The sequence below is a fragment of the Podarcis muralis genome, chromosome 10, assembly GCF_964188315.1.
Source record: "Podarcis muralis chromosome 10, rPodMur119.hap1.1, whole genome shotgun sequence".
Taxonomy (NCBI): Eukaryota; Metazoa; Chordata; class Lepidosauria; order Squamata; family Lacertidae; genus Podarcis; species Podarcis muralis.
In genome coordinates, this window is record NC_135664.1 from 7,496,304 (window position 1) to 7,523,511 (window position 27,208).

Consider the following 27,208-nt stretch of genomic DNA (forward strand, 5'->3'; position numbering starts at 1 on the left):
AATATGGCAACAGTGATGTTTGCCAAACGTAAAGCTGTTGTGGAAGGGGAATGTTTCTACCAAACAGTTGCTGTCGTGAAGCTCCGTTATTTATTCCTGAGGTGCAGTTTGTTATATTGTCCAGTAGATGGCAGTAAAACATTTTCTAAGAGACAGCCGCTAAACTTGACAGTATTGGGAAACTGACTGGCTAGCATCCCAAGGAAAGCAAAGTGTTGATGCTTAAAAGACATACAGTTTGGAGAAAGGAAATTATATAGGCAACCACACAGAGATTGTTTTGTTTCTCTTTATGCACTGGAAAGGTAAGACATTATTTTAATAAAAATAAAATAAAATGGTATTGGGAGAGAGAGAGAGAGAGAGAGAGATAGAGAGAGAGAGAGAGAGAGAGAGAGAGATTTAACCATGCCCTCTCCGGGATACGCAATTGCGCACAAACCCTCCCAGTTTTCCATTCAGCCAGAGGTGGCAGACACTTCACATTCTGCTGTACTTTGTGTTGGGCTGCGTTAGGATGGCAGGATTGCACCATTAGGGCTTTCCCTCTAAAGTTTTGTACTTCTACAGAGCTTAGAGTTCCCCCAGGCATGCTGATACCTTCATCTTGTTTCTCAGGGGTTCCATTTTAGCTACAATCCTGCCATGAGCTGAGTTCACTATTAGGAGTGGCCAGAAAGGTCTACATTTGGACCCCAGGCCTGCCCCGCCCCCTTCCTGGTTTACAGGCTCCCTAATAAATTTACCATTCGTCTCTTGCAAATAACTTCATTGCTACTTGAGATTAGCGCAAAATAAAGCTTGTGTGTGAGAATAAGGAATACCAGTGTTGTAATAGAGACATTCTTCCTGGAGGATTACAAGATACAGTGGTACCTTGGTTCTCAAAGGCCTTGGTACTCAAACAACTTGGAACCCAAGCACTGAAAACCCGGAAGTAAGTGTTCCGGTTTGAGAACTCTTTTCAGAACTCGAATGTGCTCCGTTTTTGAGTGTTATGCTGAGGTCTGTCTGTTTTTGCTATTTATTTTGCATTTTTGTGGCTCTTTTTGTTTTTGTGACTGTGTGGAATCCAGTTCAGCTATGATTGATTGATTGATTGATTGATTGATTGTGTGACTGCAGTACATTGTTTATTGCTTTCGTTTTATGGATCAATGGTCTCGTTAGATAGTAAAATTCATGTTAAATTGCTGTTTAAGGGTTGTTTTTAAAAGTCTGGAACGGATTAATCCATTTTGCATTACTTTCCAGGGGAAAGCGCGCCTTGGTTTTAGAATGCTTTGGTTTTGGAACAGATTTACGGAACGGATTATGTTTGAGAACCAAGGTACTACTGTACAAATATCCTGTAAATGGTGGAGTACCTGGAACGAAGCTAAGTCCCATCTGAAAGGTTAATATTGAAACAAGAGCCAGAGATCCTTTGCAAATATTGGTCCTGGCCAGGGACAGATACTCTTGTTGTGACACAAGGGATGGATTTATTAGGAAACTTGAGGTGAAGAAGCCGAGCGGTTCTTGGTCGAAGCTCCTTGGCTGCAGCAATGTGAGTTTGCTGGTGGTGCTGCTTCCATCACCAACAGCTGTGTTATCTGGCCCCTCCTTTAAATGTTGTTGTTGTTGTTTAGTCATTTAGTCATGTCCGACTCTTCGTGACCCCATGGACCAGAGCACCGCCAGGCACTCCTGTCTTCCACTGCCTCCCGCAGTTTGGTCAAACTCATGCTGGTAGCTTCGAGAATACTATCCAACCATCTCGTCCTCTGTCGTCCCCTTCTCCTTGTGCCCTCCATCTTTCCCAGCATCAGGGTCTTTTCCAGGGAGTCTTCTCTTCTCATGAGGTGGCCAAAGTATTGGAGCCTCAGCTTCAGGATCTGTCCTTCCTGTGAGCACTCAGGGCTGATTTCCTTAAGAATGGATAGGTTGGATCTTCTTGCAGTCCATGGGACTCTCAAGAGTCTCCTCCAGCACCATAATTCAAAAGCATCAATTCTTCGGCGATCAGCCTTCTTTATGGTCCAGCTCTCACTTCCATACATCACTACTGGGAAAACCAGGGCTTTAACTATACGGGCCTTTGTTGGCAAGCCATAAAAAGCCAAAGGTGAGATTGACTGACAAAGCTAACATTCAGCTCCATACCAGCAGCTAGTGGCCACAAATTCTCCAGTCTTACAGGGTTGTCTGTTCTTTGTATATATCACTCTCTGAGAGGTTGAGAGCAGCAGCAGCAGCAATAGGGAGGGTACCACCCTGTTTTCTTCTCACAACGATCCTGTGAGGTAGACAAGGCTAAGAAGGGGCAGTCCACCAAGGATCACCCGGTTACTCCGGTAAGGAAGGCCTATAAAGTCTCCTGTTTCCTCTTTGTGGGAATACAAAGGCAAGAAGTCTATTTTATGGGCTCGCCCTGCTGTCGTCATATCCTCCTGGGTTCGTGCTTACGAAGAAGCCTTACATTCATCCCCTGAGCTCAACGCAGCATTTCCTTCCACCAGAGGAAGCTGGTTCTTGTTTCTTTCCCCTCGCAGAGCCCCACCTTTGCTCTCCTTGGAAACTCCAGCCGGTCCCAAGTGCCTCTGGGACAGACGCCAGGGTAAACACGAGCAGCAATTGAGGCTGCTGCTTCTCAGCCCCGCTGCATGAGTCAGCTACAGCTACAGCTACAGCTGGGATGGTTTAAGCGAGCTCATTAGGAGTCAAGTTGTCCAACTCCGCTGCTCTAACCTCACAAAGCTTTTTATGCTGGGCTCTAATCTCGACCAGAAAGACGATGGTCTCCATAGCTACTCTCAGCCCCGTCGTTTGAGCTGTGGCCTCACTTCCCCTTCTCAGTTCATTAAGGGACTAAAGATTTGTGCTAGAGTATGGCCCTGTGTGGGACGCGGGTGGCACTGTGGGTTAAACCACAGAGCCTAGGGCTTGCCTATCAAAAGGTCGGTGGTTCGAATCCCTGAGACAGGGTGAGCTCCCATTGCTCAGTCCCAGCTCCTGCCAACCTAGCAGTTCGAAAGCACGTAAAAGTGCAAGTAGATAAATAGGTACCACTCCTGCGGGAAGGTAAACGGCGTTTCCATGCACTGCTCTGGTTCGCCAGAAGCGACTTAGTCATGCTGGCCACATGACCCGGAAGCTGTACGCCGGCTCCCTCGGCCAATAAAGCAAGATGAGCGCCACAACCCCAGAGTCGGCCATGACTGGACCAAATGGTCAGGGATCCCTTTACCTTTAGGGCCCTGCAACACTGGAGCCATGCCATGCTTGACAACAGTGCCATCCAAAATTCCCCTTTCGCCAACTTGGTGCCCTCCAGATGTGTTGGACTACAACGTCCATCATCTCTGGCCATTGGCTATGAGCTGATATGAGCTGTAGTCCCATCATCTGGGAAGGCTGCAAAAAGTGCACAAGATGGGGTACACTGTCCTAAGTAGGCCTCTGGACAGCATCTTTAAAAGCAGAGACATCACCTTGCCAACAAAGGTCCGTATAGTTAAAGCCATGGTTTTCCCAGTAGTGATGTATGGAAGTGAGAGCTGGACCATAAAGAAGGCTGATCGCCGAAGAATTGATGCTTTTGAATTATGGTGCTGGAGGAGACTCTTGAGAGTCCCATGGACTGCAAGAAGATCAAACCTCTCCATTCTGAAGGAAATCAGCCCTGAGTGCTCACTGGAAGGACAGGTCCTGAAGCTGAGGCTCCAATACTTTGGCCACCTCATGAGAAGAGAAGACTCCCTGGAAAAGACCCTGATGTTGGGAAAGATGGAGGACACAAGGAGAAGGGGAGGACAGAGGACGAGATGGTTGGACAGTGTTCTTGAGCATGAGTTTGACCAAACTGCAGGAGGCAGTGGAGGACAGGGGTGCCTGGTGTGCTCTGGTCCATGGGGTCACGAAGGGTCGGACACAACTAAACGACTAAACAACAACAAAGCAGACACAGGATTGTAGCCTGGAGCAATGTAAGCATGTTAGCTTCAATGCACATTATTTTCCTCAAAGAATTCTGGGCTCTCTGGTTTGTTAAGGTTGTTGCTGGGAATTTCAACTCTGTGGGACATAAACTACAGTGCCCAGAATTCTCCAAGGAAGAGAATGTGCCTCAAATGTGCTTTGGAGGTATTGTGTATACACAACCTTGGACTGCACAGAGGAAGCCGATCTCGATGAGCCAAGTGCGGCCTCTAAGTCAACAGGCTCTGTATGGCTCCTGCCTCAAAGCTGCTATCTGAGAACAGTGATAAATCACTTGACAGCTTTCATTCATTCGTTCAATCCTAATAGTAGGCCAGTATTTATTTTTCTCTCCTTTCCGTTGGCACGTTCATTTTATTTATTAATTTTCTATCTTGCCTGACCTTCCAAGGGAGCCCATAAAAACAGATGTGCACTTTGTCAAGAAAGAAAGGTCCAAGAGTAGAATTGGTTGTTGTGGCTCTTAAAAACAAACAAACAAACAAACAAACAAACAAACAACCATTTACACAATAGCCTGTTCTCTTCCTTACTCCAATTCTAAGTTTTTAAAGAAAGAGATATATCCAATTTTAGATAGATAGATAGATGATAGAAAGATAGAGACAGACAGATGACGATAGATGATAGATAGATAGATAGATAGATGATAGATAGATAGATAGATAGATAGATAGATAGATAGATAGATGATAGATAGATAGATGATAGATATAGATGATAGATAGATTAGATAGATATAGATGATAGATAGATTAGATAGATATAGATAGAGATAGATACAGATAGATAGATAGATGATAGATAGATAGATAGATAGATAGATGATAGATAGATAGATAGATAGATAGATAGATAGATAGATAGATGATAGATAGAGATAGATGATAGATAGATGATAGATAGATAGATAGATAGATAGATGATAGATAGATAGATAGATAGATAGATAGATAGATAGATAGATAGATGATAGATAGATGATAGATAGATAGATAGATAGATAGATAGATAGATAGATAGATGATAGATAGATAGATGATAGATAGATGATAGATGATAGATGATAGATGACAGATGATAGATAGATGATAGATGATAGATGATGATGATGATGATGATGATGATAGATAGATGATAGATAGATAGATGATAGATAGATAGATGAGAGAGAAAGGTTCTCGCTCCCCCCCCCTTTCTCTCTCTCTCTCTCTCTCTCTCTCTCTCTCTCTCTTACACACACACACACACACACACACACACTGTTGGAATGGCAATGCCCATCAACTGGGGGGGGGGGGCAGCCCTCTCAAATATTTTATTGGGGAGGCTGAAGGGACCTCAGCCCCTAGGAGTTGGCTCCTATGATATACACACATAAACATGATGGTGGAAAAATCAAAATTGGAGACTGAATTGTTAGAATCCAGTACTAAAAATCTGTCTAAAATGTATAACTTGCTGTTGAAATGGAATACACAAGATGAAACGGTTAAATCAGCAAAGATTAAGTGGGCACAGGATATTGGTCATAACATCATATTTGCTGACTGGGAAAAGTTGTGGACCACCGGGATGAAATTTACGGCATGTAATGCCTTAAGAGAAAATATTATGAAAATGATCTATAGGTGGTACATGACCCCAGTCAAGCTTGCAAAAATTTATCATTTGCCTGATAACAAATGTTGGAAATGCAAAGAAAATGAAGGTACATTCTTTCACCTTTGGTGGACGTGCCCAAAGATTAAGGCGTTCTGGGAAATGATTTATAACGAATTGAAAAAGGTATTTAAATATACCTTCCTGAAGAAACCAGAGGCCTTCCTCTTGGGTATTGTCGGCCAAGTGGTGTCAAAGAAGGACAGAACTTTTTTTATGTACGCTACAACAGCAGCAAGAATACTCATCGCAAAGTATTGGAAGACACAAGATCTACCCACCTTGGAAGAATGGCAGATGAAGGTGATAGACTACATGGGTCTGGCAGAGATGACGAGCAGAATCCGAAACCAGGGAAGAGAAACAGCGGAAGAAGATTGGAAAAAATTTAAAGACTATTTAAAGAAATATTGTAAAATTAATGAATGTTAAAATGACGCTGGATTAGAAAATATGTGGTTATTAGCGGTAATGGATAAGTTAAAGAGAAAAAGTAAGATCAAAATTAAGTCAAAAATAAGGGAAGGATTTGCTAAATAATTAATTAGAAATTGGAATACAGAAAGGGGAGGTATGAGGAAGTCGGGGAAGTAAGTTACAAGAAAATAAGAGCTGAAATTATACTTGTTTTTTGTATTTTCTTTTTGTTTGTCGTTTTTATTGTATTGTTTTGTTTGTCTTTGTTGTTATAAAAAACTTTTGAAACTTCAATAAAAAAATTATTTAAAAAAAATAAAAATACACACATAAACATGATGGAACCAGATGTGTGTGTGTGTGTCTTGAATATTTGAATGCAAACAGAGAAAGTAAAGCAAGAATCAATAACTGGAAAGTTTTCATTACTCAAAGTTTATTTGCAATCAAGGTGATTTAATCACCTGGATTAAATCAGATGAATGTGTGTGTGTGTTTGCATTTGAAAGTAGACGTTTCTGAACATCTTGCTGATCTGCAGAGGAAGTTTGGCGAAAGATGAAACTAATGTGCCATCTCAGACCATTCACGGACCACTTACATGATGAACTGGTATATATTCACTTGATAATGAAACAGTATAGAATTGTTGCACTAGACTCACATGAGCCACCAATCCTTGAAGTGGGATGGGAGCTAAAGTGAGTTGGATTAAAAGCTGTTTTCCCTTTCAGGTTTGTTTGTGGATCGAGGGCCCGACCCCCGCTATGTGAAATAAATACACAAGGACACGTGATATAAGGTTAATGGGCAAGGAAAGGCCACAACTTTATTGATTACAGCAGTGAAAAGGTATTGGCTTAGGCATTGGATGACTATAGGAGGTGGGTTTATTCACCAGTAGGTGGAGCCTGTTGATGCTAATCCAACTATAGGCTCTCCCCTGATGTCACCGAGGGTCGTGCCATGGCCTCCCGCCAAGCAGGCATCGGACGGAATACACGACCGCCAGATTCCTTTAACGGAATACCCCAAAATTGAAGGCATAGGCGATGGCCACACCTAGCCCTTGACACAGCACAACACATGAATCCAATGCCTAACCTACCCACCAATACCAAAAAAGTTGTGACGATTGCTACAAGGTAGGCGAAAAAACCAAAAAGCCTAATGCCAAATGGAAAAATTCCTACCAGGCCCCCCAGACAACCGGGGCGACCAACCTAAGGTCCATAGCAAGGCCAAAAACCTAGACCCTGAGCTAAATGGGAGTGGAGGGTGGGTGACTCGCTGAGGGACGACGACAAATGAGGAGGAGGCGGAGCTGGCGCCACAGCATTAAGCTGCTACACACGCCCCCCGGAGGCACCTGGTTGGCTGCCTCCAGTGGGCGTGGGCGCCAGCCAGGTAAGGAGGGGAGGGGGCTAAGGCCCCCTACCAGGGGCGGAGCTTGGTCTCCTGCCCACAACCACTCCCCTCTCTTCCAGGGAGGAGAGTCTTTATACCACCAGGTCCAACAGTATAAAGGTCTTACTAAGACTGATAAGTTTGAGGGTATCTGGTGGCCTCTCCTGGTGTTTGTTACTCGATCAGGAGAGCACAGTCAACCTCTACTCTCACAGCTCAATTTTTGGAGACAGTTTAGGTCAGTGGTCTTCCATTATTCTTCGTATATCTCATATAATCGTATAACATTTTACCATTTTAGCTTTGAAGTTCTCCCTCCCCAAAGGCAATTGATGTTAAACATTTGCAGCCCTGCTTATTGTTTGCTTTTCTCTCTTTTACTGTATTATCCTTTTTTAAAAATTCCCTTTCTTGTTCTGTTTGTCCTCCTTTGAGGTTTGTAACTGCTTTCTTGACTTACGTAACAAAATGAAATAAAGAAATACTTTATGGAAAACAACGGCGGCGACATCTGACAGAGCAATCAGCAGATTTCTAATGAGGAGCATGGGAACTGCGCATGAAAAGAAAGGCTCACTCATGCAGACAGGACGCTCTTCCTCAGAGTTGCACAAGGCACCCAAGCCACAAGACCTGTTCGTCTTTTTTATTTTCAGGGCGTGATCCTCTCTGCTCTGCTGTTACTTTGTGTAAGGAGACAGCTCCTGCTCCATCTTCTGGGCTGCACTGCTTTTGATCAATGTCTTCTCATCTGCAAGCCTCTACTCATGGGAGATTATTCCGGTGATGCAGACGATAACGTCCATAGATTTGCCATGGCCCCTCTACTGATTGCAGAGCCCAATGTGAAACCCCAAGCACTCTACAGAGGTCTTCTTCCAGGAGTCCCTTTTCAAACAGGGGTGGCTAACCTGTGGTCCTGCCGCTGTTGCTGGACTCTCCATTCACATCAGACCCAGCCAACATGGTCAATGACACCTGCAGGTCACAAATTAGCCACCTCTTGGTCCAGTACCAGGGACGCGGGTGGCGCTGTGGGTAAAACCTCAGCGCCTAGGACTTGCTGATCGCATGGTCGGCAGTTCGAATCCCCGCGGCGGGGTGTGCTCCCGTCGTTCGGTCCCAGCGCCTGCCAACCTAGCAGTTCGAAAGCACCTCCGGGTGCAAGTAGATAAATAGGGACCGCTTACCAGCGGGAAGGTAAACGGTGTTCCGTGTGCTGCACTGGCTCACCAGATGCAGCTTGTCACGCTGGCCACGTGACCCGGAAGTGTCTCCGGACAGCGCTGGCCCCCGGCCTATAGAGTGAGATGAGCGCACAACCCTAGAGTCTGGCAAGATTGGCCCATACGGGCAGGGGTACCTTTACCTTTACCTTTACCTGGTCCAGTACCACCCAAAAGAAGTGGATTTGTAAGTTATTTTGGCTGTTTCCCCATTACTTAATTTGATCGTATCTTTAAGATATATCTTAACTCTACATGAACAGCCTGCATTTGTCTCTCCTGCAATTTAAACCCATTGCATTTTATTGTATCCTGATGTGATGCTTTCAAAATAAATCATCATACAACATTACTCAATACAGTAGTATCTTGGGTTAGAGACGCTTCAGGTTACAGACGCTTCAGGTTACAGACTCTGCTAACCCAGAAATAGTACCTCGGGTTAAGAACTTTGCTTCAGGATGAGAACAGGAATGGCATGGCGGTGGTGCGGCAGCAGCAGGAGGCCCCATTAGCTAAAGTGGTACCCCAGGTTAAGAACAGTTTCAGGTTAAGAACGGACCTCCAGAATGAATTAAGTTCTTATCCTGAGGTACCACTGTATTTGAAAGTTGTACATATAGCTTTATTTTGAAAGTGTATAAGCTGGCCTCTGGCATAACTTCCCAGAGCAGTGTGCTGTTAAGAAAATAAAACTACATAATAAATTTAACAGCAAAAAAAAGTGTTTTCTCCCTCTTAGGCTGCAACTTTATGCTAGGGTGGCGAACCTCAGTCTCAGGGACCAATCCTCTCTGTCTGGCTGTCAGGACTCTCCCCTGGCCATCCCTACTCTGCTCACACCCTTCACGTGCTCTGGTTTGTACCCCAAATATTTTTACCTGACTGGAATGTGCCTTTGACCTCTGAAGAGTAGAGAAGCCTGTGTGAGTGTGTGGAGAAACTAGGCTGCTGAAACAAAGGTAAAATGCGTATTTATTGCTCTGCCTGCTTTTACCTCTGACCCTGCCCACCAGTGGGATGTGGTCCCTGGAAGGATGAGAAGAAGATGCCCTCCAGGCTAGCAGATCAGAATAGATGCTTATTGTCATCGGGCAAATCAGAACAAATGCTCAATCAAGAGTGGGTGCCGTAAGCTTTGTACAAGCAGACCAGGATGATTGCTCCATCAGCAGGTTGCCTGGAAGAGACACAGGTGCCCATATCAAACAAGAAAAATATCCTCTTTCCATAATGATGCCTCTTTCATGCCCTACCTAAAATGGCCACTCACCCAGTCCAAGTGGTGGACCATGTTTGCGGCCCAGCGTGTGGCTTCCCCATCCTCACAAAGCCAACCGACGGGGCACAGTGCCCATAGGGGCAGGGCGCATGGCACCCATAGGAACTGGACGGAGTGCATGGCGTCCTGTGCTGTCCCTATGGGTGTCATGCCATGCCCTGCCCTGTCCCTGTGGACGCCGCGTGCCGTGTGCCGTGCCATCCCCATGGGTGCTGGGGCGCGCCCATCCCTATGGCGAACAGCGCAGAGCCTGCGAGCGTCGAGATGTGTGACTTGTGCGCGCTGCAGGCCCCATGGTGATGAGTGCCGCCCGCCATTTTGTCACCCCCCGGTCAGGGTGAGACCTGGGGTGGACCACATCTCCCGCACACCCCTCCATACGCCCCTGCTAAAGCCATGCTGCTTTTGTCAGCTGTCACTCTGCTCCCACAGCCATCGCAGAGCCTGCTGGGTTCCCGCCAAAGCCAGATTCATGGGTTTTTTTAATAAGATATTTATTAACCTTTTTTTTCTAAAAAAAGACATAAGTTCACAAAATATAAAAAATAAGAACAAAGAGTTACAAAGAGAATATAGAAAATAAAAAAATAAAAAGAGAAATACAAGTATTATCAAAAATAAAAATATATAGAAAATACATACAAAATACAAAAAACAAAATAGCTAAGAAAAAACGTTTAAAAACAAATCCAGTTTTCAATATCTATAAACTCATTTGCTTATTTTCTTGACTTCCTCACACCTCCCTTTTTTGTATTCCCATTTATATGATCGATTCAGCAAATCCTTACCCTCTTTCCTTAATTTTAACTTTAGATCTTAACCTATTATAACAATATATTTTCATCCATTTATCAATCCGTATTTACATATTCTTATTAATCTTATTACCAATGCCACTTATTTTCAATCCAAACATCATTTTAACATTCATTAATTTTACAGTATTTCCGCAAGTATTCTTTAAATTCCTTCCAATCTTCTTCCACCGACTCTTCTCCCAGGTCCCGGATTCTGCCAGTCACCCGCCAAAGCCAGATTCAAATCTGGCCTATCCGTGGCAGCCTGGGGGGCAGGGCAACTAGAGCACACCGAGTTGGAGCTGGGTCAACTCCTGTCCACTCATGACAAATAATGAGGGTTGCGCTGGGGTGCCCTCATGCTGAAATTTCAATAGGCAGGCACTTCACACCGTCCCTGGGGTGCTCATTCATCTGGGCGAGAATGATCTGGTTGCACAAAAGAGCATCAATTTAATCACGGCAGCAATTGTGGACGTTGAAAGAATCCGGGCGATGTGCCCAGATAACACCATCTTTTGGTCTGAGCTCCTGCGATGGAAAGGGGCCTTCAAGCCTTCTCGCCTCAATTACGCCCTAGTAAAAATCAACAAGGGACGCGGGTGGCGCTGTGGGTTAAAGCACAGAGCCTAGGACTTGCTGATCAGAAGGTCGGCGGTTCGAATCCCCGCGACGGGGTGAGCTCCCGTTGCTCGGTCCCTGCTCCTGCCAACCTAGCAGTTTGAAAGCACGTCAAAGTGCAAGTAGATAAATAGGGACCACTCCGGCGGGAAGGAAAACGGCATTTCCGTGCGCTGCTCTGGTTCGCCAGAAGTGGCTTAGTCATGCTGGTCACATGACCCGGAAGCTGTCTGCGGACAAACGCCGGCTCCCTCGGCCTATGGAGCAAGATGAGCAACCCCAGAGTCAGTCACGACTGGACCTAATGGTCAGGGGTCCCTTTACCTAAAAATCAACAGGGCTTTACACAACACGACCCTGCCTCTTGGTGGCCAAGTGATATCCGGACCTTAAAACTGACAAATTTTCACCTCGTCCCTAAAGGGAATGAACATTGGTTGAGAGCTGTGAAGCAAGGCCTTGAGGAATGGTTGTAGGTAGTCTTGGTGGCGAGACTGCGATTTTGCAGTCTCGAGTGGCCTTGGGCGGAATCCCTTAGTCTGATAACTGATGAAGGGGTGAAGGGGTGACTCACTCCTTCCATGATGGCATTAACAGTGTACTCTGTTAGAGGGGTCTTGAGGGGAGTCTCTGTCCACAAGCGCACAACAGGTGGGCCATAGAACACCCCCCTCCCCGGCGTCGCACGTTTTGCAGTGGTTCCATATTCCTGTTTGACCCTGTCATGCCTCAGATCCCCAGCGGGAGGCTGAGAGGGATACATTGCCCAGGGCCTATGCCAAGGTTTCTTACGTCTGAAATTTAAAGAAAGTTGTGGCCAATTTAATCCCGAAATACGTTGTCATGTCTTCTCCTTTGATATCGGGTCTGGCTTCCAGGGAAAGAAGGGGGACTGTGCCAGGGACGCGGACTTATAAAAAATATTGGGGGGGCCCGGGAAAGCTCATGAATAATAAATAAGCTCATGAATATGCAAATAAAGTGGCGCCGCCTCCTCGTGAGCGAATAGGGGAGAGCGTGCTGCGCCTATTAATCAGCTCCAAAGGAAATTGGGTGGAGCTTTTGCTCGGGAGGGAGGGCAGGAGGCATGCAGCCCGCCCCTCCCTGTGCATTTTGGGCTGGGGGAGGGGCAGCGATGGCGCTCTGCTGGAGGGGCGCCGGAGATTATTGGGGGGGCAGAGCCCCCCCAAACGAATTTTTGAGGGGGCTCGGGCCCCCTCAAGCCCCATGGAGTCGGCGCCTATGGACTGTGCCTGGGCATGCAAAGGAACGCTTGTCCATGCTTAATACCTCCACTCAGATACTGTCCTTAAGTGCAATTCCCCATCACTTTTGTAACTGTGAACAGATATTGTTGTTTTTTGTGGATTTCTTGCACCACAGCAACGGAGAATTTTAATCCACTTTATTTCCTTAAACCTAAATTTCCGATATGCAATTGAATCCCCGCCCCCAAATGCCACCAATCTGCAGGTGACCCAGCACACATTTCCACTGGAAAACAGTTCCTCACTCAGCAACTGGGTGCTTGCTTGTTTACTATATTCTGTCCCCTATCAGCACCACTCTTCGTATCAAGCACTCCATTAATCATCTTCTTGGCCTTATTCATCTTACCTGAAGTGTAAGCCCCCTCTAGACTCACCTGGAGCCCCTTCTGTTTCCTGTGCAGCTGCAGCAGTTAGTACAATGTGGAGGCTAAATAAATGTGAAGCTCTAGCCAACTCCCTATCCCCTGCTGGGAAGACTCTGCTGGCTTAGAATCGCATACTTGTTCCCACAGGCATGGGTCCAGACTCCACAAGCACAGAGCTGTTGGTTTGAGCATGTTGCCACATCAAATAGAGGAAGTCTCAGAACACAGAGCACATTCATGCTGTTTTACCAGCCCATGGGGTCCACTGATCAGCTGGCACTGGGAGGTGGAGCGTGCAGGCTCCTAGCAGCCGAGGCGACATTCCCCCGAGGCTCGGCTGGAAATAAAAACACAGAGCTCTCACCTGGATTTCTCCAGCTGGGGTACAAACAAGAGTTGCCGTTTGGCCATGCAGTGTGTGCATGAATGTGTTGCCTCTTTCCCTGTCTTTGCCTGATAAGACAAGACTCCTCTCTCTGGGAATGCGAGGGGTAATTGCCAGCAGAGACCTTCGCAGCGGTCATCGCAAGAGGCTGCATACAAAGGAAGCACTAAAGCCACTTACGTCCGGCCATATAGCTTCAGCAATAAAGCGAGAACACCTGTAGTACTTTGGAGGTTGCTTTTTATTGCTGTTGCCTCTCTGAAGTTAAAGACCAACAGAGGAATAAAATCAATGGTCCTTAAACCATGCTTGTTTTAATACTTGCTGCTATGGCTATTCCCCAGCCAGCTCAAGCAAGCAGTTGTCAATGTTGAGCTAGACTTGAGGATGGCTAAACTTTGTTGTAGACCAGAAAGGTGCAATGTCCAGGATACCTGGGGTGTGGATAGTGACATTATATAGCTTTGTCATAAGGTGGCACTATTGAACTGGGTGGAGTCGGGAGCTTTCTGTTGCTGTTCTGTCTTACTTAAGAGAGAGAGACAATCATCATCATCATCAAATCTGTATTACGGTCATAGACCAGCACAAGTAGGGTGGAGGTACAATCATTTAGAACATGTAGAACGTTTTGGAAAGCTAAAAAGTATTAAAACAGAAGGTATATCTAAAGGACTATAAGAATCTAAAAGAAGGGTTAGGAGCATTAAAGGGGTGTGGAAAAACATAAAAGATTAGTATGTAAAAGACTATAACTCCCTACTAAACATCTTCCAAGGCAATAATGCCCACTCACAACACAAAGAGCTCATAAACAACCTACTTTCTGCAGCCAGAAGCATCATAACCAGACACTGGAGAGACCTGTCAGGAGTAGGCAGAGACCATGGGCAGGCAAACTAAGGCCTGGGGGCCTGATCTGGCCCAATCGCCTTCTAAATCCGGCCCGCAGACAGTCCGGGAATCAGCGTGTTTTTACATGAGTAGAATGTGTCCTTTTACAGTGGTACCTCGGGTTCCATACGCTTCAGGTTACATACGCTTCAGGTTACAGACTCCGCTAACCCAGAAATAGTAACTCGGGTTAAGAAATTTGCTTCAGGATGAGAACAGAAATTGTGCTCCAGCGGCACAGCAGCAGCAGGAGGCCCCATTAGATAAAGTGGTGCTTCAGGTTAAGAACAGTTTCAGGTTAAGAACGGACCTCCGGAATGAATTAAGTAATTAACCCGAGGTACCACTGTATTTGGGACGCGGGTGGCTCTGTGGGTAAAAGCCTCAGCGCCTAGGGCTTGCCGATCATATGGTCAGCGGTTCGAATCCCCGTGGCGGGATGCGCTCCCATTGTTCGGTCCCAGCGCCTGCCAACCTAGCAGTTCGAAAGCACCCCCGGGTGCAAGTAGATAAATAGGGACCGCTTACTGGCGGGAAGTAAACGGCGTTTCCGTGTGCGGCTCTGGCTCGCCAGATGCAGCTTGTCACGCTGGCCACGTGACCCGGAAGTGTCTCCGGACAGCGCTGGCCCCCGGCCTCTTGAGTGAGATGGGCGCACAACCCTAGAGTCTGTCAAGACTGGCCCGTACGGGCAGGGGTACCTTTACCTTTACCTTACCACTGTATTTGAAATGCATCTCTGGGTTATTTGTGGGGCATAGGACTTCATTCATTTTTTTCCCTTCAAAATATAGTCCAGCCCACCACAAGGTCTGAGGGACAGTAGACTGGCCCCCTGCTGAAAAACTTTGCTGACCCCTGGCATAGACCAACGGTATCAAATAGTATGGGAAACCTTGTTAGAAAAACTAACCAACAAACTGAAACTGACAAGGGGACAAATAGAAGAAGATGCCTTCACCCGGTATGGTTCCCCTTTATCACATACACAGCCCAACCAGACAACAACAAGAACCTTCCAGCAGCATTCAAATCAATCTGGTTAACCTGATCCAAAAACACCCACTCACACATGAAAACAAATTTCACCACAGCCAATCAAAGACAACCAACCACAGCCTTGGCCGCCCCCAACCTCTCTCACCACCAAAGGAAAACAAGCAAATAGTAAAGAGAACCCGCACAAGAGATACTGACACAAAACCCCACACATACACTAAGTAGAACAGAAGCATTGCCCCCCGACCCCACCCCACTCACCATTCCCCTCTCTACCTCTTTCCCCCTTTTTCTTCATAATGTGACACTAATGTCTCAACAAATGAAATTGGTCTGCAGAAAATGTGACTTGAAGAAGAGACATTGCACACACTTTTGTAAACCAAGAAATCTTTAATAAAAATATTTTTTTAAAAAAAGCGATAGCTATCAATTTAGAGAGCACTCTGATGTGAGTGTTCATTAAATCTAGTTTGTGACACAGGTCATCATGCGACGAATTTAAAACCACTCTGTTGGTCTGTCTCTGCACAAAAGGCCAGTTTCCAAATAGTTATACCAGGACTGGCCAATCCCCAGGCTTTGTACTGTCTGCCAATAGCAGGATATGACACCACACACCCCTTCTGTGCCTTAAGATGTCTTGCAGCCTGACCCCTAACAGTTCTTCAGTGAGCTAGGTGCCAACTACACCTCATTGTGGTCTCAGTTCAAGCTCTGTCGTCTTCGACGCTTTTATTTAATTAAAATATTTACATCTTGCCTGACAAACCCCCAAAGCATGTGACAATCAGAAAACATTAACACACAATGAACCTTTTTTAAGGGCACAGATCACTGGAAGAGTGAAGCTATAAAAAGTCCACACCCTCATATTCAGAAGTCATGACTGCAACTGATGTTCTTGGAAGCTTTCCCCGATAGCCACGGGGCAAAATAGCCTCCCTTGGAAGTGTGTTGCCTAGCAACTGGAGGCAGAGAGCACAGGCTGGTTCCATCCCTGTAAGTTAGTGTACCTGGACAGGTAGACAGTCTGCAGCTTCCATCTCTCCTCATAGCTGTAGTGGCTGATGAAGGCACTGTGGAAGGAAGATGTAAGATGCCTGCTCTCCAGGCCTGAACTGCTCCTGCTTTTGCTGCTCTTACGACGATCGCCTTTGCTGAAAAAGTCCTCCATGTGCCACATTTACAGTGTGCTCAGGCATGTGAAGGACACCCTCCCATCAGATGTCAAAGAGATAAATAATTATACGACCTTCTGTAGACACCTGAAGGCAGCCCTGTATCAAGACGCTTTTAATGTGTGGTGTTCTGTTGTGTTGTTGTTGTTGTGTTTCTGTACATTATGTTGGAAGCCACCCAGAGTGGCTCGGGCAACTCAGTCAGATGGACAGAGTACAAATATAAATTATTATTATTATTATTATTATTATTATTATTATTATTATTGGTTACTATTATTGATGGTTATTATTATTCATTGTTATTATTATTCATCGTTATTATTGCCTTCCTGCAGTTTTACATTTGCTTTTGCAGTGCTGATCCTAAGCGCTTTTGCCGCAGACACAAAAGGTCCGAATGACAGAACCATTTCCCCTGCCCATTTTTAACATTTTATTCAAGCCGGAGCTGGAAGTTACAAAAGAGATGGAGCAGTTTCTTTGCGGGTCATTCTCTCTCCTTTCCGTGATACCGCATCAGAACACTATGGATGATGTCTTAGAATCCTATTTATTGTACTAAATTTACGAAATTTGCTAAGACATGCTAAAGAAGAGGAGAGAGATCCTTTTGACAAAATACCGTATTTTTTGCACCATAACACTCACTTTTTTCCTCCTAAAAAGTAAGGGGAAATGTCTGTGCGTGTTATGGAGGGAATGCCTACAGGTGGCATGCCTACGGATTTTCCTCCTCTAAAAACTACGTGCGTGTTATGGTCGGGTGCGTGTTATAGAGCGAAAAATACAAGTAAGCTGTAAATGGGCATTTATATCCAGCTGGGGCCAGGCTGATCTTCCCTTCTGGTGGCCATGTGCCTCTGTTTCGTGGTGGCAGAGCCCAGAGTGGCTCCCAGGTCTCCTGGCAGCTGGAACTCTTGGTTTGTTTGGGGTTTTTTTTCTGGCTGGGAGGTCTTGGTCCTTCGGTTCTGCAGCCCTGGGGCAACCGGGGTTGCTTCCAGGTTGAGACATAGTTTGCAAACGTGCCACTGAGATCTCGGAAGCAGGTCTCTGGCAACAGGGCTGTTGGTTTTGTATCTGGATGTTCCCTGGGATACAAACCGGATTTTGCATGCCAACAACGCCATGCGGATACTGCAGAAAAAACTTGTGTGCATGAGGAGCACTGGTCGCACATCTGGAAGCACCCTAGGGGGAGAGCAGCTTCTGGCGATGTGATATCAAAAGAATAAAGGGCAGTCATTGCTTCAGATCAGGCCTACACAACTTGTAGCCCTCTTTAGGCTAAACCCACCCTTCCCTGTATTTGTAGTTCTAGCAGACAGTAAATGCAGCACGATCACCAGCCCTCTCATGGGCTGCTACAGATGCTCATGGGATGCCTTTTGAGCATCGGGGCACTTTGGTCCATCCGTCCCTGTATCTTCCTCAAGCCAACTTGTATCAAGCCAGCCAGCAGACGGATGACGCTTCTGGTGACTCATGGGAAGTTAAGTACCGGTATATTTTGGCTCAGCAGATGTGCACATTGGCTTGCGTTCTGGCACTTGTAGATTGATTGAGGCATGTTCAGTCCAGTCACTGAGTCTAAGCCTCTTCCTCCCTGCCAGATACAGCCTTGGGTCCTTTTTATCAGCCTAGAACACATTTATCCTTAATGCACCTTGTTTCAATAGAATGGCTCCAGGCAGCGTTTTGCAGCAGAGGAGGCAAAGAGGGACAGCTGATCTTGTTCAGCCTTAAGTCTTTGGGGAAATCTCTTTCTCTGCCTGGCGAATAAGAGATGAGGTGGTCAAAATCACTGTCCTATCCAGGACGGAAGATTAATACCTCAATCTAGGAGCGAAAAAGGAAAAGGAAATTAAGCTGAACTTGTTTCTGTGTTGCCAAGGAAAGACTTCCGCAAGCTACTGAGGAAGGGAGGGTTGAGATCCTGTGAACAATGCAGTAAACAAAGTCCCTTTTATGAGCTGGACTGTAGTGCAGTGGCAGACCTACATTTTGGGGGGCACTGAAGCCTGAACTGATATGGGGGCCCCTTTGCCACCAGCAACAAGGGACTCAGCTATACAGCTGCAAATAAAAAGGTTTTAAGTGTGTTGTTGTAAAGTGCATTATACAGATGTGACACTAGACGGCGATGGTGAGCTATGGCAAATTCAATATATATATTTTTAAAAATTAAAAAGCATTTTCACAATGTTTTTTATATGTGTCTAGATTCCACCAAGGTCTGGGGAACCACTGCTATATTCTTAATGGGGTTGTTCCACAACATACACACGCGCACACACAAAAAAGCTACATCATTTCAGATTTTGATTAAAATTGCTGCACTGGATTATCTCACATGTCAAAGCCACTGGTGTGAATAAAAATTTCCTATGCTGTATAATTTTCAAGTTATGGAAGGGAAATGAAAATAGGATTCAGAATGCAGCAGTCCGATTGGTCCACAGGAGCCACCCAATCCAGCTCCAGGTGGAAGTGAATCCGCAACCTGATTGGCCTACAGGAGAATCCCAGAATTAGCCAATCACGTGGGGCCCATTGTGTAAATAATGTGTATAAAGCAGACATTCTGGGGGAACTTCCATTCCATTCACCACTATGAGCTGAATAAAGAGCATGAAATCCACTCTCGACTCCAAGTATATTTCAGCATCTAACAGAAGGTGAGGGGCGAGGGGCAGCAGATTTAGGTGTTGCACAGGCCACCGCTGAAATTTTAGATGCCAAGGTCTGCCACTGCAAATGGGGAGCATGCAACACAGCTAGTCTGTGACTGCTTTGGACTGTGGTTCATAGCTGCCTTGCAAGAGCCGCCTATCATGGATCAAAACTGCTGAAGCTCCGTCTGAATGGCAGAATCTTCTTTGTAGGAGAAGGCAGCTGTATTGCAGTGAGCAGCACCTTTCATGGGGTTGTGAAGGTGGCATCAGCAGTCCCACATGTGTACATGCGTACATTCTTTGTACCTGCGAACACAAATAGCCCAGATGCACACTTGTGCAATTATTCACAGGTAACTAACCTGGGAGTAGTGATATATGGAAGTGAGAGCTGGACCATCAAGAAGGCTGATCGCCGAAGAATTGATGCTTTTGAATTATGGTGCTGGAGGAGACTCTTGAGAGTCCCATGGACTGCAAGAAAATCAAACCTATCCATTCCTAAGGAAATCAGCCCTGAGTGCTCACTGGAAGGGCAGATCGTGAAGCTGAGGCTCCAATACTTTGGCCACCTCATGAGAAGAGAAGACTCCCTGGAAGAGACCCTGATGTTGGGAAAGATAGAGGGCACAAGGAGAAGGGGACGACAGAGGACGAGATGGTTGGACAGTGTTCTCGAAGCTACCAGCATGAGTTTGACCAAACTGCGGGAGGCAGTGGAGGACAGGAGTGCCTGGCATGCTCTGGTCCATGGGGTCACAAAGAGTCGGACACGACTAAACAACAACAACTAACTTTCAGTGAGCATGCTGTCTGTGAACCTGCACGGACAATAGCTGAGCTGCCCAAATCGGCAAGTGTACAGTCTTCCACGCAAACACTTGCTTACGCTTAGAGGCAGCTTGTTTGTGTGTTCCGTGTAACAAATGAGCAAGCCTTGCTCTCCGAGATAAGCCTGGTGCTAGATAACACACTGCTGTGAAAGAAGAGTAGAGGTATTACCGTTCTTTCGATTGCAAAATTGAATTATTGCCTCGGGCATGATGCTGGAGGTTCTCCTGCTTCCATATAATCTCCGGAGATGGAGAGATCCATTATTGATACTCTAGGCGTGGGTTGCATTAAATTTTTCATGACAGCTAATTTCAATAGCACCTTTCATTGCGCAGTATACTCTCAACCCACCAGGGTCCTCTCTGTGCTTCCCTCTCTCATGTCTCAAGGCTGACAGATGGATAGCGGCATGCAGCTTGCCTCGCAAGAGCCAGTGAAGAATGGCCGCCTCCATCTTGCCTCAATTTCTCAGCAATGGGGAACCAAGCTATTTTTTACCTCTTGTCATGCCAAGTGCCCTCCTTCTGCATAATGTGCTGACAAAGGATGGCAATCCCGTTCTTTTTCCCAAGGTGACAGAATTGTAGAGGACATAAGGATACAACTGCGTTTGGCTAAAGCTGTGTACGTTTCCTTCGGAGCGAGTCCCACTGAACTCAGTGAGACTTTTCCCAAATAAACGTGCATTGGGCTGGGCTGTGAGAGATCTGGGGACCATCGCGAGAGGCTGCTGCAGGATTAATCTCTTTTTTAAAAATAATATTTATTACTTTTACAACAATTTAAGCACTACAATATAAAAACAATACAGTACAATACAAAAACACTACATAACACTAAAACATTAAACTAACAAGACAAAACAGAAACAATTTAAAAACACATCAAAAAGAAAGAAAGAAATTTCAATATCTTATCTTTCTTTCACATGTTTCAACGACCTCCTCACACCTCCCTTTTTGTATTCCACTTCTATTAATTATTTCAGCAATTCCTTTCCATCTTCCCGTATTTTCTATCCTATAATTATCTTAACACAAACTAACCTTATTTTTTCCTTTAATGTTCTATTAACCTATTTATACTTAATTCCTTATAACCTTTCTACTAAAGCCATATAACTTCATTCCAACATTCTTTTAACATTCATTAATTTTACAATATTTCTGTAAATAGTCTTTAAACTTTTTCCAGTCTTCTTCCACCGACTCCTCTCCCTGGTCTCGGATTCTGCCAGTCATTTCCGCCAATTCCATGTAGTCCATCAACTTCATCTGCCATTCTTCCCGGGTGGGTAAATCTTGTGTCTTCCAATACTTCGCGATGAGTATTCTTGCTGCTGTTGTTGCATACATAAAGAAAGTTCTATCCTTCTTTAATACCAATTGGCCGACCATGCCCAGGAGAAAGGCCTCTAGTTTCTTCAAGAAGGTATATTTAAATACCTGCTGCAGGATGAATCTCTGATAGCAGGACAGAGGTGAGGAGAGGGAAACCTGCAGTCTTTACATTTTAGGCTGACTTGTAAATCCTTCCTCGTTCCCATGAATTAGGCCCAGAAAATAAACTGACAATCAGTGCAGCTGTTTTAAAATGGGAGCTACCGGAAACTTGTTTTGATGAATTGGAAGAGCCGCAAAAAGATTCCATTGAGCACATGGATTGATAATATGGACAGATTAGATACATACGAACAAATTGCATGTCAACACAAAATAAGAATGGATAAATATGAAGAAATCTCGAACGAATATTTAAGCGATAAGGCGGATAGTGGTGGGAAGTAGGGGGAGGAGAGAGAGGTGGGAAAATGTTGTTTAAAAAGGTGTAGTCGTAGGTATATCAGTGTATCCAAATCTCAATTGTCAAATTGTGTTATTATTGTTTTTATGTTTTTTGTTGTATGTGTCTTTTGTGGTTGATGTTTGTATCGAAAAAACGATTAAACAAATTAACCCTTGAACACTTTAAAAAAGGGGGGGTTACCTGAGTTCTAAATGGATCCCCCAGTCGGTAAATCTGCATTTTGGACCCACCTGAAGTCTCCAAATCATCTTCAAGAGCAGCCCCACAAAAAGCATGTTGGGACCATCCAGTCTGGAGGTTACCAGAGTATCATAGTGCTGAGCTCTTCAGCTATAGCACAGATCCACTCAACCCAGATGAGGGCACACCTTGTGTTGCCTGTATTGCTTCTCCTTTAGCATATCTGGAGTCAGAGGCACCAGTCTTCCAAAATTGTAGGGGCCTGGCATGATTTGTGCATGTGTGATGCCACACACAAAAGGCTTGGCTCCCAACACCGCGCAGACCACTGCAGTCTTCCACGACATCGTTTCTTCTGGATGAGGCTGAGCGCTCTGGCGGAGCCGGGTACTGAAGCTGTGCTGTGCGTCACAGAGAAAAATAATGATTTTTGCTTGCTCTTTTGCTTCTGCTTTCTGATGCCTTAACGTTTCCATTAGTGCGCTTAATAAGGATGTGGCACACTGCACTAAGTGCACCATTGGTTTACTTTAAATGTGCCCATAAATCGTTGCATTCCTGAAACTGTTCACCCCTTTCTTTGGGGGGGTCACTCATTGAGAGAAAAAGGGGAGGCCGCTGGCTTGCGACTGCCTGCTCCTCTCTCGCTTTGGCAGCCTCCCGTTCACAATTCCATGCGCACTGGCGATCTTTCGCCTGCAGCAAGGACGGAATTTGGCATTTGCTAGGGGTTTCTGGAGCGAGGCTGAGGTTTCCAACCAAAAGAAGCCTTCTATGGGAGTAAACAAATTGAAAGAACAAACAGCCAGAGACCACACATATGGTTAATGACAACATCTTGCAATTGGAAGTGGCAGATGCTGCTGTTGAAAGAATAGCCTACAGGAAGAGTCGCAAGCTGTTTTTGTGGAAGGCTTGTGGCTCTGTACCGGAGCACCCACTTTGCATGCAAAAGGTCCCAGATTCAGTTCCTGGCATCTCTGAGTTGGGCTGGGAAAGGCTGAGGCTTCAGAGAGCCACTGCTAGTCAGATGAGCTAATGGCCGTGATAGAAGGGGACTTCCTGTGCTGCTTCGGTTTTGACTTTTGTGCCACAGTAGGTACAAACATGTGCTGTGATGAAGACAGAGAAATCATATTGCATCAGATTTCACGTTTTCCACCTGCAATTTGTTCTCTCTTCACCCACCAGTCCAGCTCTTGTGTCCCCAGTAATTTTTCCCCTGCTGAACCATCCTAATCAATTTCCATAATTTATCCACAGTCCCAGTGCCAATGGGATTTCTCAGTGCTGGAACTTGGGCTCTCAGATTTCAGTGGTGCCTCTTAGGGTTGCCATATTTCAAAAAGTAAAAACCAGGACACCCTGAATGAGTTTTGTTTTGTTTTTGTTTTGTTTTTTTAGGAAACCACCAAAATTGTTGATTTTTTGATTGACTTGCCTAAGATCCAAGACAAAGCACCGCCTTTCGGAAATTCCCTCCGGACGTCAATTCCACCTTTGAAATCCATAATGTCCAGAAAAATCCAGATGTATGGCAGTCCTAGTTCCATTCTAAATAATAGTTGTGGCATCCCTTGTGCTCCCCTAAATCCGCCTCTGGACAAACCTTGGCCCCCGGCCCTATGTCAGTATCCCCTGCAAAGGTTAAGGAGAGAGGTCCCTACCCAGGCATAATGTTAGTGAATAATGCTAAAGGCTGGCTATATGCCTTCAACCCAACACAGTTACCCCAAGCTAGCTGTTTGGCAGTCAGAGCTATATGAAAAAAGGGCTCTGTTTGCCTTCTGCCCTGTTGTTAACTGTGCAAACAAGCGGTTATCTTATTTACAATGGAAATGCTACACCTTTACTTACTAGGGGAAAAGGCTGTGTTAATAACCTATTCTGGGACTTCAGTACTATGTTTGGAAGTAGTCCAGCCTTTTCCGATGCAGGTCTCCTCTTTCATCACAACCTGCAACAGAGGAGGCCTGCTTCTGATTGTTTCCTTTAGGTGTCTTCCTCCTTTCTCTTTTATTTTCTTTTTTAAAAAGAATAAGCCCAAAAGTTTTAACGATAGTAAAGACAAAATCCAAATGCTGGTGGTTTTCCTTAAGCTAGACCAAGATATGCAACCAGACCTATCCGTTGAAGATCAGGCCAGAGCCATGGTCCCCCGTGAATCACTTGAACATTGTTGAGGGTCTTAGCAGACCGTTTTATGGCCCTTCTGCTGGTACTCTTTGAATTCCATAGATAAAACATAACAGAAATAGAAGAGGCAACAAAAACACAATTCAAAATCAATATGCATTGCAGTAGTCCAAGAGGGAGATAACCAGCGCATGTACCACTCTGGCAAGACAGTGCACAGGTGGGTGGGGTCTCAGCTGGCATATCAGATGGCCCTGGACACAGAACCTGTGTCTCCCTGGACAGCTGTGACTCCAGTATGACCCCCCAGGTGCACAGCTGGTCCTTCAGTGGTATAGTTACTCCATTCAGGACCAGGAAAAGTACACTAAAGGGGAGGGGTAAAAAGCAGCTCTTTAGGACCACCAGAATTCCTATTGCCTAGGGTCCAAACAACTCACTTATCCATCAGACTTCTGAGGTCACTTGTTGGCTGAAAACATTGCAAGGTGGAAGCAGCCAGGCTGACTCATCTCAAAGAAATTGATAAGGTACCTAAACATTTTGCTTCGTAACTTTTTAGGACACACAAACTCTATCTCTGTAATGAAAACTCAGAGTCTGGGGGCCTTTCTGGCTGTGGGTCCAGTACATCAGGACCTGCTGCTCCAGCTTCTCATATAGCCCTAGTCCTAACCACAGGCTTAGCCTAAAGGACATAAGGAGAGGAGAGGGCATAAAGTTAGACTATTAGGATAGCAGAAAGAACTGGTCACATGAAGCTGATTAGAACTTTTAATAGATAGGCACTTATATTATCAGCTGGGAGAGGATTCTGTTGAATGGAACATTCTTATACATATGTTATCAAATATTATCAAAGATTGCTGCATTCCCTGCTGGCTAGTCTGCTACCGCCAGGAGTGTGTCACCTGTGTTGAAATAAAACTCAGTTGCCCATCTTGCCAGTTTCTTTGCACAGAATATGGAGTATGGCCAACCTGTCTCCTCTCAGGCAGCAAAAAGTCCCTGCACAGAGTTATCCCTATGTGGCTCTCCTCCTGCAGTGGAAATTTAAGTTTCTTCCTAGTGTGGAGGCTTGATTGGTTAATTAGTACTGCTACTGGAGGGGGGAGCAGAGTTTAAAAATAAGGAAACCTGGACCCATTTCAGGACAGCTGGTGAATGATTTATAAATCTACAAATAAGGAAGTGGCTGAGAAGAGGAGGGGGGAGAACAGGCAAGCTCTTTGATCCACAGAAAATCACAAGCGGTTCCAAGGGTCTGATATGATAGTTAAGAGTCTGGCTCTCCCCATTTATGTGAATATGAAGTTAGTGTGTTGATTAAAAAAAAAGGAGGAATGGAGGCATAAATACATTTATGGAAGAATGGAAAGGTTAACTGAGGGAGTTGCATGTTATATTTGTGGCAAAATAATAAAACAGTTTGCACAAGGCTGCAGCTGCTCTTTTATTTCTCATTTTTGTTTTGACTTTCAGTTTTGTCCTGCATTTTCTGGTGGTGGGGGAGGGAATAAATATCCGGCCAATGGTTTGGACCTGATTTAAATATACAAGTATTTAGCATGCATGGTTTTTATTATTTAAATCTCAGTCATGGCAATGGGGAATAAAATCAGAACTTGGACCATGGCACAGGGAAGGCTTTTTAACCATTTCCCCACACACTGCTCTCTGAAAGATAATCCTGCCCCACACTGCTATTCTATACTTGTTCATCTTGCATTTTAAAGATATGGCAAGAAAGGTTGGAAACCGTATGCAAGATTCCATAAATTCCATATGAATTTAGCTTCCACATTTGACATTAGTGTTGTTCACTTATTTTGTTTTGTGTGCCTGAGACTCCTGCCAGTCTTAATAATATTAATAATGTCTCCCGAATGACCATTAGTTACCTCACACTTATTCCAATATCTCCAGATAGCACCTATACTGAGATTGTGATAATGTGCACATTTAACTGAATAGATTAAAAAGCAGAGCATCCATCCATTAAAAACTTAATTGATGGGCGGTCATAGTGGCAGTGCACCAAGACTAAATAAAACTATGCACAATAACGAGATGAAATGTAATATACATATCTTTTGCACACTGAATGTGACGAAACTTTTGTTTTTCTAAAAGGGGAAAGATTGTGTGTGTTCTAACAAAAAGGAACACTAGGGGGCACCAGACATCTCCCTAGAATCTCAACATCCCTATTTCAGGTACGTTTATTTTCTCAATACTGTATTTTGTTTACATAGATCTCTCCACTCACCACTGTGTTTTAAGAACAGCATTGGTATGGTCTGGGGTGTTGCACCTGGACCCAGAAGAGTTCAAATTCCTGCTCGTCCATTATTACCATTAGCAAGATACATTTTAGGCTCAGTTCCCGCATTATGGAACAGAGAAAATGTTGTAAATCTCCCTTAAATGGTTTTGAGGCTAATGTTGGTAAATGACTTTCCCCACTATGCAGATAGGGACAGGATAGGTTCTTACTGGCTGGTGTCAGCAATGACAAGGACCAGGTTTATCCCCCACCTAATTAGTGGTGTCCCAAAATGTATCCCTTTTAGAAGAACATAGAACCTGAGTTTTGTAGATTCTCCTACCTAGGCAAACATGTCCCATTCATTCTTATGGGATAGTTATAAATCGCTACACTTGAAGATGGGAGAACCTGCAATTGGGAAAACAGAGTCCGACAGATCACCTGTTTGCAGGTGTTTAATGGGTAGGGGCGCAGGTGGCGCTGTGGTCTAAACCACTGAGCCTAGGGCTTACCAATCGGAAGGTCCCAGACGGCGTTTCCGTGCACTGCTCTGGTTTCGCCAGAAGCGGCTTAGTCATGCTGGCCACATGACCCGGGAAAACTGTCTGTGGACAAACGTTGGCTCCCCTGGCCAGTAAAGTGAGATGAGCGCTGCAACCCGAGTTGTTCACAACTGGACTTAACTGTCAGGGATCCTTTACCTTTCAATGGGTGGTTAGGAGAGCTGTAGGGACACGATCAGAAGGTTGGTGGTTCGAATCCCCACAATGGGGCGAGCTCCCGTTGCTCCCTGCCTCTGCCAACCTAGCAGTTCGAA

General features: G+C 45.1%; 1 protein-coding gene across 1 annotated transcript in view; it reads left to right on the forward strand.

Annotated features, from left to right (window-relative positions):
• Window positions 1-26,333, forward strand: part of LHFPL3 (LHFPL tetraspan subfamily member 3) — a 279,538-nt gene extending 253,205 nt beyond the window's left edge. The window contains exon 3 of the mRNA XM_077935778.1: window positions 26,256-26,333. Within this exon, the coding sequence (XP_077791904.1) occupies window positions 26,256-26,278 (23 nt within the window). The 3' untranslated portion in view covers window positions 26,279-26,333. The remainder of the gene's footprint in view (window positions 1-26,255) is intronic.
• Window positions 26,334-27,208: the final 875 nt, after the last annotated feature.